Here is a 14349-nt window from a genome sequence, read left to right as displayed (position 1 = left end):
GAATCTGAGTGAGGGGTTTGCAGAAACGTTATATTATCATTAGTCAGAAATTGTTCTTGTTCTTTATTTGTGCTGTCTACTTGTGTGTTGAAAGTCAACGAGTAAGTATTTCAGTACAAAACACAAATTTTACAAAGCTAATTCGGCTGAGAAGAATGAATGAAAATTCACTAATATAAATTAATTATTTGTTCGGAATATAATTATGCAGTGAGGTATTTCTGGTACAGAAATTTAAAATATTTTAAAAATCTTCTCAGATTTTATTTAGTTGAACACTTGAAAAAGGAATCTTAATTATTTTTACATTTCACGGGTTAAACAAATAGTAAGGAAAACGTAGCGCTTTAAAACACAACAAATTACATAAATATCTTGTTAAAAATGATGATTTTGTAAAATAGAGTAGGTGTACATTGGTATACCTGGAAAAATAATGAAATTGAAAATAGGTCAGGTGATGAGTTGCAACATGTTTGTGCAAAATGTACATGTGCACATGTATCATAAATTACCTGGAAAAATAATGAAATTGAAAATAGGTCAGGTGATGAGTTGCAACATGTTTGTACAAAATGTACATGTGCACATGTATTCATACCAACTCATAAGATGGTTGTAGCTATATTGCCTATTGTTTGACCTATGATATTACCGTCTTGAAGACCTACAACGGGAGATAAAATTGGTTGCTAATTTGATAGTCCTTTCAAAGACTTGAAGAAATGGCAGTAAGCACTAGGAAACAATTAGTTCCAACTCACTTTTCCTTTTGATTTATTCCAATATCATAGTTCTCAATAATAAGACCAAGTTTCTGCATTTACATTTCAATTTCTGATGGTTTTAAGTTAGAGCTGTTATTTTAAATGGAATATGCAGTGATTAAGCTTGTTTTCTGATATAATACATTTTAGATTGAAAAATAATAAAAGAACTTGATGAATCTGGCAATAGAATGAAAGAACCAATTTCAGGGTAACCTATAAACCTACAATTTTGTGATTATCTGCATGTAACATTCGAATGGATCGATAAAATGTCAAGTAAGCTTCGTGATTGATGGTTGATGGTATGGTACAAAATAAAATAACGTTGCTTTTTCTTAATTTCATCACGTTCTGCATTTACATTTCAATTTCTGATGGGTTTAAGTTAGAGCTGTTATTTTAAATGGAATATGCAGTGATCATGCTTGTTTTCTGATATAATACATTTTAGATTGAAAAATAATAAAAGAACTTGATGAATCTGACAATAGAATGAAAGAACTAATTTCAGGGTAACCTATAAACCTACAATTTTGTAATTATCTGCATGTAACATTCGAATGGATCGATAAAATGTCAAGTAAGCTTCGTGATTGATGGTATGGTACAGAATAAAATAACGTTGCTTTTTCTTAATTTCATCACATTTGTGATTATCTGCATGTAACATTCGAATGGATCGATAAAATGTCAAGTAAGCTTCGTGATTGATGGTTGATGGTATGGTACAAAATGAAATAATGTTGCTTTTTCTTAATTTCATCACGAAATTCATTATCTGCTCTAACTTTTACCATTGACTTTTTGGTATGGCGAAAGAAGAAGCATAGAAAAATGTATCCCTTATAATTCTAGACAGAATTGTGCTTTCAACATTTCGTTCTTTAGTTGTATAGGTAAAAATGCACTTTTCAGCCAACACGAAATTCATTATCTGCTCTAACTTTTACCATTGACTTTTTGGTATGGCGAAAGGAGAAGCATAGAAAAATGTATCCCTTATAATTCTAGACAGAATTGTGCTTTTAACATTTCGTTCTTTAGTTGTATAGGTAAAAATGCACTTTTCAGCCATTAATATTTCAGCAATCAGCATATATATTTATCATATAATAGCTGTCGGTAATATAATGATAATGAAGCTGAAAGTTTATCAGGGGGAGTCCAGATGAGAATACTGGAAAGATGCGAAATGTTACACACTTCTGTGCTTTCCATGTATGTAAGTATTTCACGAAATTCATTATCTGCTCTAACTTTTACCATTGACTTTTTGGTATGGCGAAAGGAGAAGCATAGAAAAATGTATCCCTTATAATTATAGACAGAATTTTGCTTTTAACATTTCGTTCTTTAGTTGTATAGGTAAAAATGCATTTTTCAGCCCATAATATTTCAGCAATCAGCATATATATATATCATATAATAGCTGTCGGTAATATAATGATAATGAAGCTGAAAGTTTATCAGGGGGAGTCCAGAGGAGAATACTGGAAAGATGCGAAATGTTACACACTTCTGTGCTTTCCATGTATGTAAGTATTTTAGGTACTTGGAAACTTGATTAAGGTTAAGTAACATAGCATTAGCAAGTATTGTGTTCTCAAGTACCCAACTACCCACTGTGTAATGTTTTCAGCGCAATGGGTGGCTGAGTGGTTTTATACAGAGGGCTTAAAATTTAAAACATGGAGTTCTTGAAGATATAATACTCAATTATCTTTTTCGGAAGAAGTCGTATCTTGTTTAGAAGGGGGACTTATTCAGGTAAACAGAAACAGGTCTTTTCAGCGCAATGGGTGGCTGAGTGGTTTTATACAGAGGGCTTAAAATTCAAAACATGGAGTTCTTGAAGATATAATACTCAATTATGTTTTTCGGAAGAAGTCGTATCTTGTTTAGAAGGGGGACTTATTCAGGTAAACAGAAACAGGTTTTTTCAGCGCAATGGGTGGCTGAGTGGTTTTATACAGAGGGCTTAAAATTCAAAACATGGAGTTCTTGAAGATATAATACTCAATTATCTTTTTTGGAAGAAGTCGTATCTTGTTTAGAAGGGGGACTTATTCAGGTAAACAGAAACAGGTCCATTCTCTATTATGTTTTAGGTTATTCCATCCATGTCCTTCTTTCGTTTTGCTTTAATTCTTACGAGTTTCGTGAACAAGGAATTTATCAATGAACACATGCCTACTGTATGAAAGAAACAATTTTATTACGGATTTCAGAGTGGTCCTTTCTCCTTTAAGTTTAATCTAGTATTTATAATTTAATTTTCAAGATATAGCATGAATCATCTATTATAGGTACAAGTTGTGCCATATTTCTTCAACATTAAGCCATAGCGGTCATAATGTAGCAAGCTTGCCCTCACCTACACAGCCTATATTCATACCAACTCATAAGATGGTTGTAGCTATATTGCCTATTGTTTGACCTATGATATTACCGTCTTGAAGACCTACAACGGGAGATAGGTTAGCTCAAGACTTGAGAACTCTTCGAGCTATAGACCAAGTACCTAGCAGTATACGATCCAGAGTTCAGAGTCACTCACACAAGTTTATTCTCTCTTCACTGTTGGTATATTGAGAATTATAGGGAGTGCTCGTCGCTGTCATACAGTGGCGAATAAAAACATCTCAAGAGATTTTGAATTGAATGATTTCTTGAAAGTCAGGTGTGATATTGAAACTATTGATTATTATCAGTTTATCAGTTATTGAAAGATTATCAGTTTAGGAGAAAACTCTGACAATAGCTAGATGGCAAATAATTCCATCGGAAATAAATTTAATAAAAAATGATGAGAGAACTTGAAACGTGCTAAAATGTATAACCTCGAGAACTCTCCGAGCTATAGACCAAGTACCTAGCAGTATACGATCCAGAGTTCAGAGTCACTCACACAAGTTTATTCTCTCTTCACTGCTGGTATATTGAGAATTATAGGGAGTGCTCGTCGCTGTCATACAGTGCCGAATAACAAACATCTGAAGAGATTTTGAATTGAATGATTTCTTGAAAGTCAGGTGTGATATTGAAACTATTGATTATTATCAGTTATTGAAAGATTATCAGTTTAGGTGAAAACTCTGACAATAGCTAGATGGCAAATAATTCCATCGGAAATAAATTTAATAAAAAGTGATGAGAAAACTTGAAATGTGCTAAAATGTATAACCTTAGTAGATGAGAACGTAGGTGGTTCACAAAATTACAAATAGGTAAATGTGAGAAATGGAGAAAACAAGGGATGGCCAATTCAATTAAAATACTGTTCATAATGAGAACAATAACACATAGGTAGAACAATACTCAGACAACACAAAATCACAATGAACCAAATTGAAGGCTATAGGTACCTACGTCACTGATGAATCTTTTCCTGCAAGGAATTCTCGCATTCTGATTGGTTCTTTCATTTTGGGTTGATGACTCATTGCTGCCATATCCATCTGGATGAACCATAGGTAGAACAATACTCAGACAACACAAAATCACAATGAACCAAATTGAAGGCTATAGGTCCCTACGTCACTGATGAATCTTTTCTCAAACACATATATTTCATTTGATCTGAAAAGGAGCCGCTTCTTGGGATGTTGGGCCAATATAAGAAACAGAATGAACAAACTTCGTTTTTATTTTTTCAATTCAAGTAATTTATTAAAATAATAAATTTTATTTTCTAATTTTCAACATACACAATTGATTACAAGGATGAATTACATTTAATATGTCAAAAGAAAGACAGAAAAGAGAAGGGATAGAGGGGAGGAAAGAGAAATGGGCAATAACATGAGAAAATTCATTTGAAGAGAACACAAAATAAAATGAAAAGTACAACTTACAGAACGAATCTTTTCTATCTTTGTTTTCTTATGGTTTGAATGTTTATGGCCCTCGGGCTGAATGGAATGACATTGTGTTGGTATTCTCTTGAATGAAAAGAGAAAGAAACACAAGAACAACTCTCTATCCGCTTAGAACAAGATTACCGGGTACCTCTATTAATGTTTCATGGGATGTCAGGATACACACTTGAATTTTTCATTTTGAATGTGTATCGTGAATTTAGAATTTAGGTTGGTAAAGATTACGGCAAATACTCATACAGAAAGTGTAGACTGTAGATTTATGCATAAACATTTTTGATAAGAAAATTTATTATTGAATTCTCTTGAATGAAAAGAGAAAGAAACACAAGAACAACTCTCTATCCGCTTAGAACAAGATTACCGGGTACCTCTATTAATGTTTCATCGGATGTGAGGATACACACTTGAATTGTTCATTTTGAATGTGTATCGTGAATTTAGAATTTACGTTGGTAAAGATTACGGCAAATACTCATACAGAAAGTGTAGACTGTAGATTTATGCATAAACATTTTTGATAAGAAAATTTGTAATAGTTGTGTATTATTGAATGTGTGTATTAGATAAATAGTTATGTAGAAACTATTGTGGAAAGTAGTTTCATGCGATATGGAAATTCAAGGCCCTAGAAATGTATACGCAGATAGGCATCTATATAAGTACCCATTTTCTCCTTATCATATTGTACCTCGGTACTATTGTAAAATATTGCTACAAATATTTGAGTAATATTTCATTTTCTTCGTTTTCAATTGTTGTATAATACCTATTACTATGTTCAGTAGGTTCCCATTCATTCAGTATGTTCCCTTGTGCATCCGCGACATTCTCAGGGGGTTTAAATCTTTGGAATCGTGATGTGAAATATTCTATTGTAAAATATTGCTACAAATATTTGAGTAATATTTCATTTTCTTCGTTTTCAATTGTTGTATAATACCTATTACTATGTTCAGTATGTTCCCATTCATTCAGTATGTTCCCTTGTGCATCCGCGACATTCTCAGGGGGTTTAAATCTTTGGAATCGTGACGTGAAATATTTATATATAAAAAAAAACTCTTAATGAATGGAGGACTAAGGAGTTCCTTTTCCTATACCTATAGGTACCTGCAAAGAATTCAGCTTAGTATACAATCCCTTTCATTACAATAAATCTTTTGTCCTGTATCTTCGATAGGTAGATGTGGGTGTGAAAGGAAAAAAAAATGTGAAAAGAAATGAGAGGGGAGAAAAAAGATACAGTGGGTATAATGGAGAAGACATGTCCAAAAAGTCTATTTTATGGAAAATTTTAAATAGTCACCCTGTATTATGAAACTTAAAATTTAACAACATTTAAACATAAAAAAACTTATTTGACTGAAAAATAAATTGTAAACGCTACGTTTTTCACAATAAAATTAGGTTTACATTTTCCAAGTTAACGTTTCATTTTAAGTACTACCTTGAGAAATAATGACATGGAATTCAGGGATGTGAGGGGTTTGCAGAAACGTTATATTATCATTAGTCAGAAATTGTTCTTGTTCTTTATTTGTGCTGTCTACTTGTGTGTTGAAAGTCTACGAGTAAGTATTTCAGTACGAAACACAAAATATGCAATGTGCGAAACTAGTTTTAATTTGGGTGGGAGTCCATTCTTACTTGCCAATGCCAGTAATGGCGTTAATAATGAGTCATTATCAATGATAATGATATTAAGATAGAGCCCCTGTTAAAATAACCCAGTTGCCCCAGGCTTTGAACCCGGTTCCATAGTCTGTATCTCTACTAATGGCCTACTCACCTCTGAATAAAACGAATTTGAAGAATATAATCATAGGATATGTGGGTGTGAGGTTGAAGGGATTGAGACAGATACATCCCTATAGAATAGATAGGGTATAGAGGTAGGGAGGGAGGAAGGTGTCCACTGGGAAAGAAGAGGGGGGCTAGGGATTTCCCACAGAAAGAGGGGAAAAAATGCCATTAGGTATAACAAAAGCGGCATGTCAATCAATATAATATGTACGTATTCTATACCGGGGCGAGAGAGATATATTTTTGTTGTTGAGAGATAAATAATAAGTGGCTGGACTGGAATGATGGATAGAGGTTCGTGTGGTGTGGGGGAGACCATGTAGTGCAGGTGTCATTTCACACGCTTGGTATTCTGAACAGATGAAATATTGCCCCCTCCGTGGTGGTAGTGCTCGCTGCAGGAGAATTTATCTATCTCGCTCTCCCGCAAATATTATGAGGCGTATGATTTTCCGAATATGAAAATAAATAAAACAATAATATATTTACCTACCTAATATTAAAAACGTATTCTAGATTGAGCACCATTTTAAAATGAAAAGTATCCAATGTGTAGGAGTTATAAAGCATTTCTAACATCTAATACGTGATGATATAAGATATAAGGCAAGTCTTACATCCATGATGTCTATCTGTGAGATTGAAAAGCGAGTCTAATATTGGAATTCTCGTTTTCTTAAATCCCAAAGATATCCATACTTCCATAGTTTTCATTTTGAGGAATTGACAGAACTATTCAACAGGTCTATTCGATACGATATAAAATAGCATCTCTCCACTTAGTAACAAACTGGATATTTATATTCATAAATATTCTAGTACCGCATCTCTCCTGCACTTAGTAATAAACTGCATATTTATTTTCATAAATATTCTAGTATTTTGTATCTGCCCTTTATGCATTTTATTGGCTGTACTCGTCAAATTCGAAGAACTAGAATAGCCTAATTAATTAATATTACATTCGCAACGGGGTAGCTTTTCAGTTTTAATTTTAATAATAAAACAGGTAGGTAGGAACCACATATCAATGTTATCAGTGTAGGTTCAAAGTTCATTTTACCACTAGTCCTTCCCTTCTCCTCTCACCCATTATTTTAAAGAAACATTCACTGTTATAAGTGAACCTTCCAGTGAAGAAATGTAGAAAAATGACCTTACTAGGAATCCAAAAGCCCAATCGAGCTCAAAACTTCATGAGGAAATTTCCTTCATGTGAGGAATAACTTCACCATATTTCATCAAAACGACCATGCAAGAATTATCGTAAACAAAGAGACTTCATTCATTCAATTCAGTTATCATTGGTGATATTGCCACATCCACTAAAAGAAGAAATAAATAATTGTATTTATTGTAGTGTGAAATAAATAATTATCAATCAATCAATCAATCAATCAATCAATCAATCAATCAATTATGTGGGTACATAATACCTACGTCCTGCAAATATATAATTACTTGGTCATATCGACACATCCACTAACGACAATTATAATGGTAGGTAATCACAGGAAAGAACATATCATAAATTCATAATGGATGGGCTACAGAAACTTTCTCCTTTTTCGCCTCAAGTTGAACATAATGCTTACCAATTTGGTTCGATAAAGGCAAACTAGTCTGAGAAAGGAGAGAATAAATATAATAATAAATTATATAAAGTCTTCGGATTGTATGTGGAATTTTGCAATAAATTTCAAATTCAAATGTGAAGTCTGTACGAGACATTTCAGAAAACCCATTCCATGCTAGAATATATTCAAGACGACATGTCTTCTATTTTACATGAACATCATTTTATTCTTCAATTGAAATACAAACAGAAAATATTAAATCACATAAAATATTCGTCAAGTTTATTCTTTACCTTTCTTTGTACAGGTAGTGGGGGGTATTTACAACATTATAATACATAAGTCACAGCCAGTGTATTGAAGCAGTCTTCTCATTTACATTTTACATCTCTACACCTTCATTATACGTCAGTTCCGCTTCCTTCTTGATACCCTTCGTCAGGAGAACCCCGAGACAAAACTCTTTTCAAAGCATTAACGGGAGGAAGCACGGGAACACCTCTTTGCCAAACTCTCAAAGTTTTTGCATTCGGGTGAATATTATTTGGTAAAAGTTCATTTTGTCCTTGTCCGACTATGGGTAGACCATAATCAGGGGGATAGTTGTCATCTAGTTCACCACCTATGCTAACACCATCAATGATGGGCGTTTTATCGTTAGAATCGAAACCTAGTTCAGAATTAGTTGGTTGTCTGATGTTTTGATTCCAGTAATTATTTTGAAACAACACATCATCATTGTGGGGCTCAGGACTGAGTCCCTCAGGTTTTCTAGTATCATTAATTAAATCCGGATTTGAAATGTTAATGACACTATGTAAAGTCTTATTAGGAAGTTGTCCATTAGGACTTATCATCTCTGTGCTATGATAACTAGGTGGTGGAAACTGTTTCCTCTCTGTAAACGAAGAAGTTTCAATAACTGGTGTGAGCGAAGGAGTTTTATTTACAACTGCATGAGCATTTCCATTTGCCATGACTTCTATTTGAGCAGGGTTTTTACTATTAGGGTAAGTAATAGTTCTCATTCTAATCAACAGATAAATAATAATAATTAAAATGAGAATGATAAGGAAAAAGAGCGCTAAACTAATGCCGTTGATATGACCACCACCAAGGAATGGTAATCCTACTCCTCTATAGGTAACTTGAAGTGTAAAGTTCGCATCCGCTATTCCCGCTCGATTTTCAGCAACACAGTAGAATCGTCCGGAGTCCGATTCTTGTGCATTGGTCAGAACCAGAGAACTTTTCCTTTCGTACTCTCCTTGTTCAATCACAAATATTCGTTGATAGGAACTAAATGCTGTATTGTTGAGGAGCAGACGGCCATTCCAATACCAACTGATGGCAGCTGGAGGAATAGAATCCACACGACAGACAACTGTAGCATTTTCACTTGACACAGCTTCCACATATCTACTATCCATTCTGATCTCCGGCTTACACGCAAAATCATCTGCATGTAAATCAGAGAACACTTTGCCAGATAATCTCTCAGGTCCTGTGCACGCTGGTTGAACAGGAACATTCTTTTTATCAGCAAGCCACATTTTAATTGACCTCATATTGCAGTCACACACCCAAGGATTGTCATGGAGTTCTATCATCATCAGTTTGAGTAGTGGTTCAACAGACCTCACTGGAAAGTGTGAAAGTCTATTTCCATTCAACTTGATTGATTCTAAAGATTTGGCACCAGTAAACGCTTCAGGTGAAATGTGTTCTAGTCTAGACTCAGACATATCTAGCTTGACTAGTCCTGGTACAAACTGAAAAGCACCTTTTTCGATTTTCGAGATGGGATTTCGTGCCAGGTTCAAATCTCGAAGAAATCGAACACTTTGGAATGTTAACGACGGGATAGACGTCAGCAGATTATCCGATAAGTCTATTTCAATTAAATTTGTAAGGCCATCAAGAGCCCCAGAATCAATTTGTCCAATGTGACACCGAGCCAGAAATAACTTCTGAAGATTAAGAAGTCCTGCACGACGAAATGCTTCCTTAGGAAGAATTTGCAAGTTATTTCCAGACATATCCAAAACTTGTGTCAGTTCAGATTCAGGAGCTTCAGGAATGGTAATGAGAAACTTATCCCGGCATTCCATCCATTGCTTTCCACCTTTCCACTTGCAAATGCAAGTTGAAGGACATGATGACACTGACACAACTAACACAAAAAACACTATTACTAAATACATTTTCATTTCCGATTTTTTATTTTTATTAGGTATTAATGATAGAATTAAAAAAAGTTGTTATTATTATAATAATATTTTCCCCAATTTTTAACTGCTACAAAACGGGATAGTTGAGATTATATTTCATTATAATTTTGTTATGATGACACTTTTAATAATTTAATTTTCACTTTATTTTGGGTCATTGATAGGGGTAATCCAATTGTAACATCCAAGCACTCGATGATCACTGAGATAGCACTTCATTTCATTTTATTATTATTATTTTAGTAAAAAAAAGGGGTAGATAAACTCTCTCTCTCTCTCTCTCTCTCTCTCTCTCTCTCTCTCTCTCTCTCTCTCTCTTTCTCTTTCTCTTTCTCTCTCTCATTCTCTATCTAGATTTGCTGGAAATTCATCTAATTTCGTTCAACAAACGAACAAACTAGGTAATAGGTATGGATTTCGTAGGATATCAGGACAACCAGCGGGCACCAATGCGTTGGAGACTTCTTCAGAAATATAACAGAGATGTTGTTTTCTTCATTCTATTGTATCTCGTGTTACCTATTTGCGTTCTTCTGCAAATCTGCACTAATATGGACATCCCAGAAAAGATATCCATCGTTGTACAAACTAGGTAATAGGTATGGATTTCGTAGGATATCAGGACAACCAGCGGGCACCAATGCGTTGGAGACTTCTTCAGAAATATAACAACAGAGATGTTGTTTTCTTCATTCTAATGTATCTCGCGTTACCTATTTGCGTTCTTCTGCAAATCTGCACTAATATGGACGTCCCAGAAAAGATATCCATCGTTGTAAATTCTGAGGGAGGGTTTAAAGGTCCCTAATCCTTTAGATAGAAAATTTAAACAAATTAAATCGGATGCATATTGAAGAATACGTGGAAAAGAAGAACCAGGTTCAGGTTTTCGTCTATTCTGAGGGAGGGTTTAAAGGTCCCTAATCCTTTAGATAGAAAATTTAAACAAATTAAATCGGATGCATATTGAAGAATACGAGGAAAAGAAGAACCAGGTTCTGGTTTTCGTCTTTTTTTTTCAGTGCACGATTACTGAAACTCAACCAGGGCAGCGTCTCGATTATCCAGAATTCTGAAGACTTCTCACTCCCTGTAGAATATACCGTATTTATACTCCACAGAAGAAACGTCGTACTATCTGTCAATTTTTGCCTAGGGGGATTAGGAGACACGAAATTCATATTGGGAAGTCCTTCTTTGATCAAGAGACATACGAGTACTAGCAAAACACCGGAGGCTGAGTGAGTAATATGGCGTGAATAATTCCCGCGGGGAAACTCTCCCATCCTCGTATTTATACTCCACAGAAGAAACGTCGTACTATCTGTCAATTTTTGCCTAGGGGGATTAGGAGACACGAAATTCATATTGGGAAGTTCTTCTTTGATCAAGAGACATACCAGCAAAACACCGGAGGCTGAGTGAGTAATATGTGAATAATTCCCGCGGGGAAACTCTCAAACTCTCCCATCCAAGGCGTATGATTTTCCGAATATGAAAATAAATAAAACAATAATATATTTACCTACCTAATATTAAAAACGTATTCTAGATTGAGCACCTTTTCTAACATCTAATACGTGATGATGTAAGGCAAGTCTTACATCCATGATGTCTATCTGTGAGATTGAAAAGCGAGTCTAATATTGGAATTCTCCTTTTCTGAATCCCAAAATCTGTCACTAATTGAGTTGTGGATGATGTAAGGCAAGTCTTACATCCATGATGTCTATCTGTGAGATTGAAAAGCGAGTCTAATATTGGAATTCTCCTTTTCTGAATCCTAAAATCTATCACTAATTGAGTTGTGGCGGTCTTAACGAAAGCTAATCGTTTTACCCCTGGGAACTTCATTTTCGTTTCGTCTTTCCGAAATTATGCAAAACGCTAACCTCACCCATCCTTCTCAAGAAGACCTTTGGGCAATCGAACATTGAACAACATTAGACCATGCTCAAATTGATGACTGTGACAAATGTATCTCCATTCCGTCTTCTAAATCTCCCTTCCTCTCCGCTCTGTAAGCTGTCATGTAATAACCATGTTAAATTTTGTGTTCAAAATGAAAGGATGGGGGGTTGGCTACGACTCTTAAAGACTTTCATGTCAAAGCGAGAGGGATTTCGTTCGGCCTTTGAATTAATGCCTCCTCCCCCTCCCTTCTTCCTTTCATGTAATGACTCGAAATGCCATGCTAAGGGTTATTAGAGGGGGATAGGTTTCAGTAACGACGTGAGCTAGGTACTTAAGCTATGAATATCCCATCCCCATCCTGTGCCAATCAAGCTTTTAATTGCTTCAGATAATGCTGAAGAGATGAGTCAGGACGAATTATATTCCGAGTAATCAAGTTAAATGCGCCTAATTGATCAAAACTCTCAAACTCTCTCTCTCTCTTCTCTCTCTCTTTCTCTTTCTCATTCTCTATCTAGATTTGCTGGAAATTCATCTAATTTCGTTCAACAAACGAACAAACTAGGTAATAGGTATGGATTTCGTAGGATATCAGGACAACCAGCGGGCACCAATGCGTTGGAGACTTCTTCAGAAATATAACAACAGAGATGTTGTTTTCTTCATTCTAATGTATCTCGCGTTACCTATTTGCGTTCTTCTGCAAATCTGCACTAATATGGACGTCCCAGAAAAGATATCCATCGTTGTAAATCCTGAGGGAGGGTTTAAAGGTCCCTAATCCTTTAGATAGAAAATTTAAACAAATTAAATCGGATGCATATTGAAGAATACGAGGAATACAGGTTCAGGTTTTCGTCTTTTTTTTTTTTTTTTCAGTGCGCGGTTACTGAAACTCAACCAGGGCAGCGTCTCGATTATCCAGAATTCTGAAGACTTCTCACTCCCTGTAGAATATACCGTATTTTGAGTTGTAGCGGTCTTAACGAAAGCTAATCGTTTTACCCCTGGGAACTTCATTTTCGTTTCGTCTTTCCGAAATTATGCAAAACGCTAACCTCACCCATCCTTCTCAAGAAGACCTTTGGGCAATCGAACATTGAACAACATTAGACCATGCTCAAATTGATGACTGTGACAAATGTATCTCCATTCCGTCTTCTAAATCTCCCTTCCTCTCCGCTCTGTAAGCTGTCATGTAATAACCATGTTAAATTTTGTGTTCAAAATGAAAGGATGGGTGAACAACATTAGACCATGCTCAAATTGATGACTGTGACAAATGTATCTCCATTCCGTCTTCTAAATCTCCCTTCCTCTCCGCTCTGTGAGCTGTCATGTAATAACCATGTTAAATTTTGTGTTCAAAATGAAAGGATGGGTGGGTTGGCTACGACTCTTAAAGACTTTCATGTCAAAGCGAGAGGGATTTCGTTCGGCCTTTGAATTAATGCCTCCTCCCCCTCCCTTCTTCCTTTCATGTAATGACTCGAAATGCCATGCTAAGGGTTATTAGAGGGGGATAGGTTTCAGTAACGACGTGAGCTAGGTACTTAAGCTATGAATATCCCATCCCCATCCTGTGCCAATCAAGCTTTTAATTGCTTCAGATAATGCTGAAGAGATGAGTCAGGACGAATTATAGGTATTCCGAGTAATCAAGTTAAATGCGCCTAATTGATCAAAACTCTCTTCTCTCTCTCTCTCTCTCTCTCTCTCTTTCTCTTTCTCTCTCTCATTCTCTATCTAGATTTGCTGGAAATTCATCTCATAATGTGGGTGAGCAAAATAAGGTATCCTTCACTCGCACATGGATTCAAATTTTTGCAAACAATAAATATTAAATTTTATTTATTTACATTAATTTTAATGTAATGTATTAATATTTTAAAATTGTTTTTAGTCAGAAAAAATTATGAAATAAAAAATACATAAATATTTAATTATTTATTAAATGTTACATTAAATACACGTGACGATTACGAACACACACTCTCGGACTTGATAGTTGACTGAAGACTGAAATCTCAAATTTACTTTTTTCCTTCGCTTGTGAGAGCCTGAGTGCGGAAGACATAAAGTAGCGCTGTATGTGGGTATCATTCAAAGTTCATTTTACCACTAGTCCTTCCCTTCTCCTCTCACCCATTATTTTAAAGAAACATTCACTGTT

The 14349-nt window shown here is 35.1% G+C and overlaps 1 protein-coding gene across 1 annotated transcript; it reads right to left on the bottom strand.

Annotated features, from left to right (window-relative positions):
- Positions 1-7993: 7993 nt before the first annotated feature.
- LOC103508847 (leucine-rich repeat, immunoglobulin-like domain and transmembrane domain-containing protein 2) lies at positions 7994-10508 on the bottom strand. The gene has a single exon (XM_008473426.3). The coding sequence runs from the start codon at positions 10239-10241 to the stop codon at positions 8433-8435; it is 1809 nt and encodes a 602-aa protein (XP_008471648.2). The 5' UTR covers positions 10242-10508; the 3' UTR covers positions 7994-8432.
- Positions 10509-14349: the final 3841 nt, after the last annotated feature.

Source organism: Diaphorina citri, unplaced genomic scaffold (assembly GCF_000475195.1).
Source record: "Diaphorina citri unplaced genomic scaffold, Diaci psyllid genome assembly version 1.1 scaffold439, whole genome shotgun sequence".
In the NCBI taxonomy this organism is placed as follows: domain Eukaryota; kingdom Metazoa; phylum Arthropoda; class Insecta; order Hemiptera; family Psyllidae; genus Diaphorina; species Diaphorina citri.
Note: the sequence above shows the minus strand (reverse complement) of the source record. Positions and strands in the feature narration are given on the sequence as shown.

Excerpts from the sequence above, each read along its gene's own strand:
- LOC103508847 (XM_008473426.3), bottom strand. The coding sequence starts at position 10,241 with ATGAAAATGTATTTAGTAATAGTGTTTTTTGTGTTAGTTGTGTCAGTG.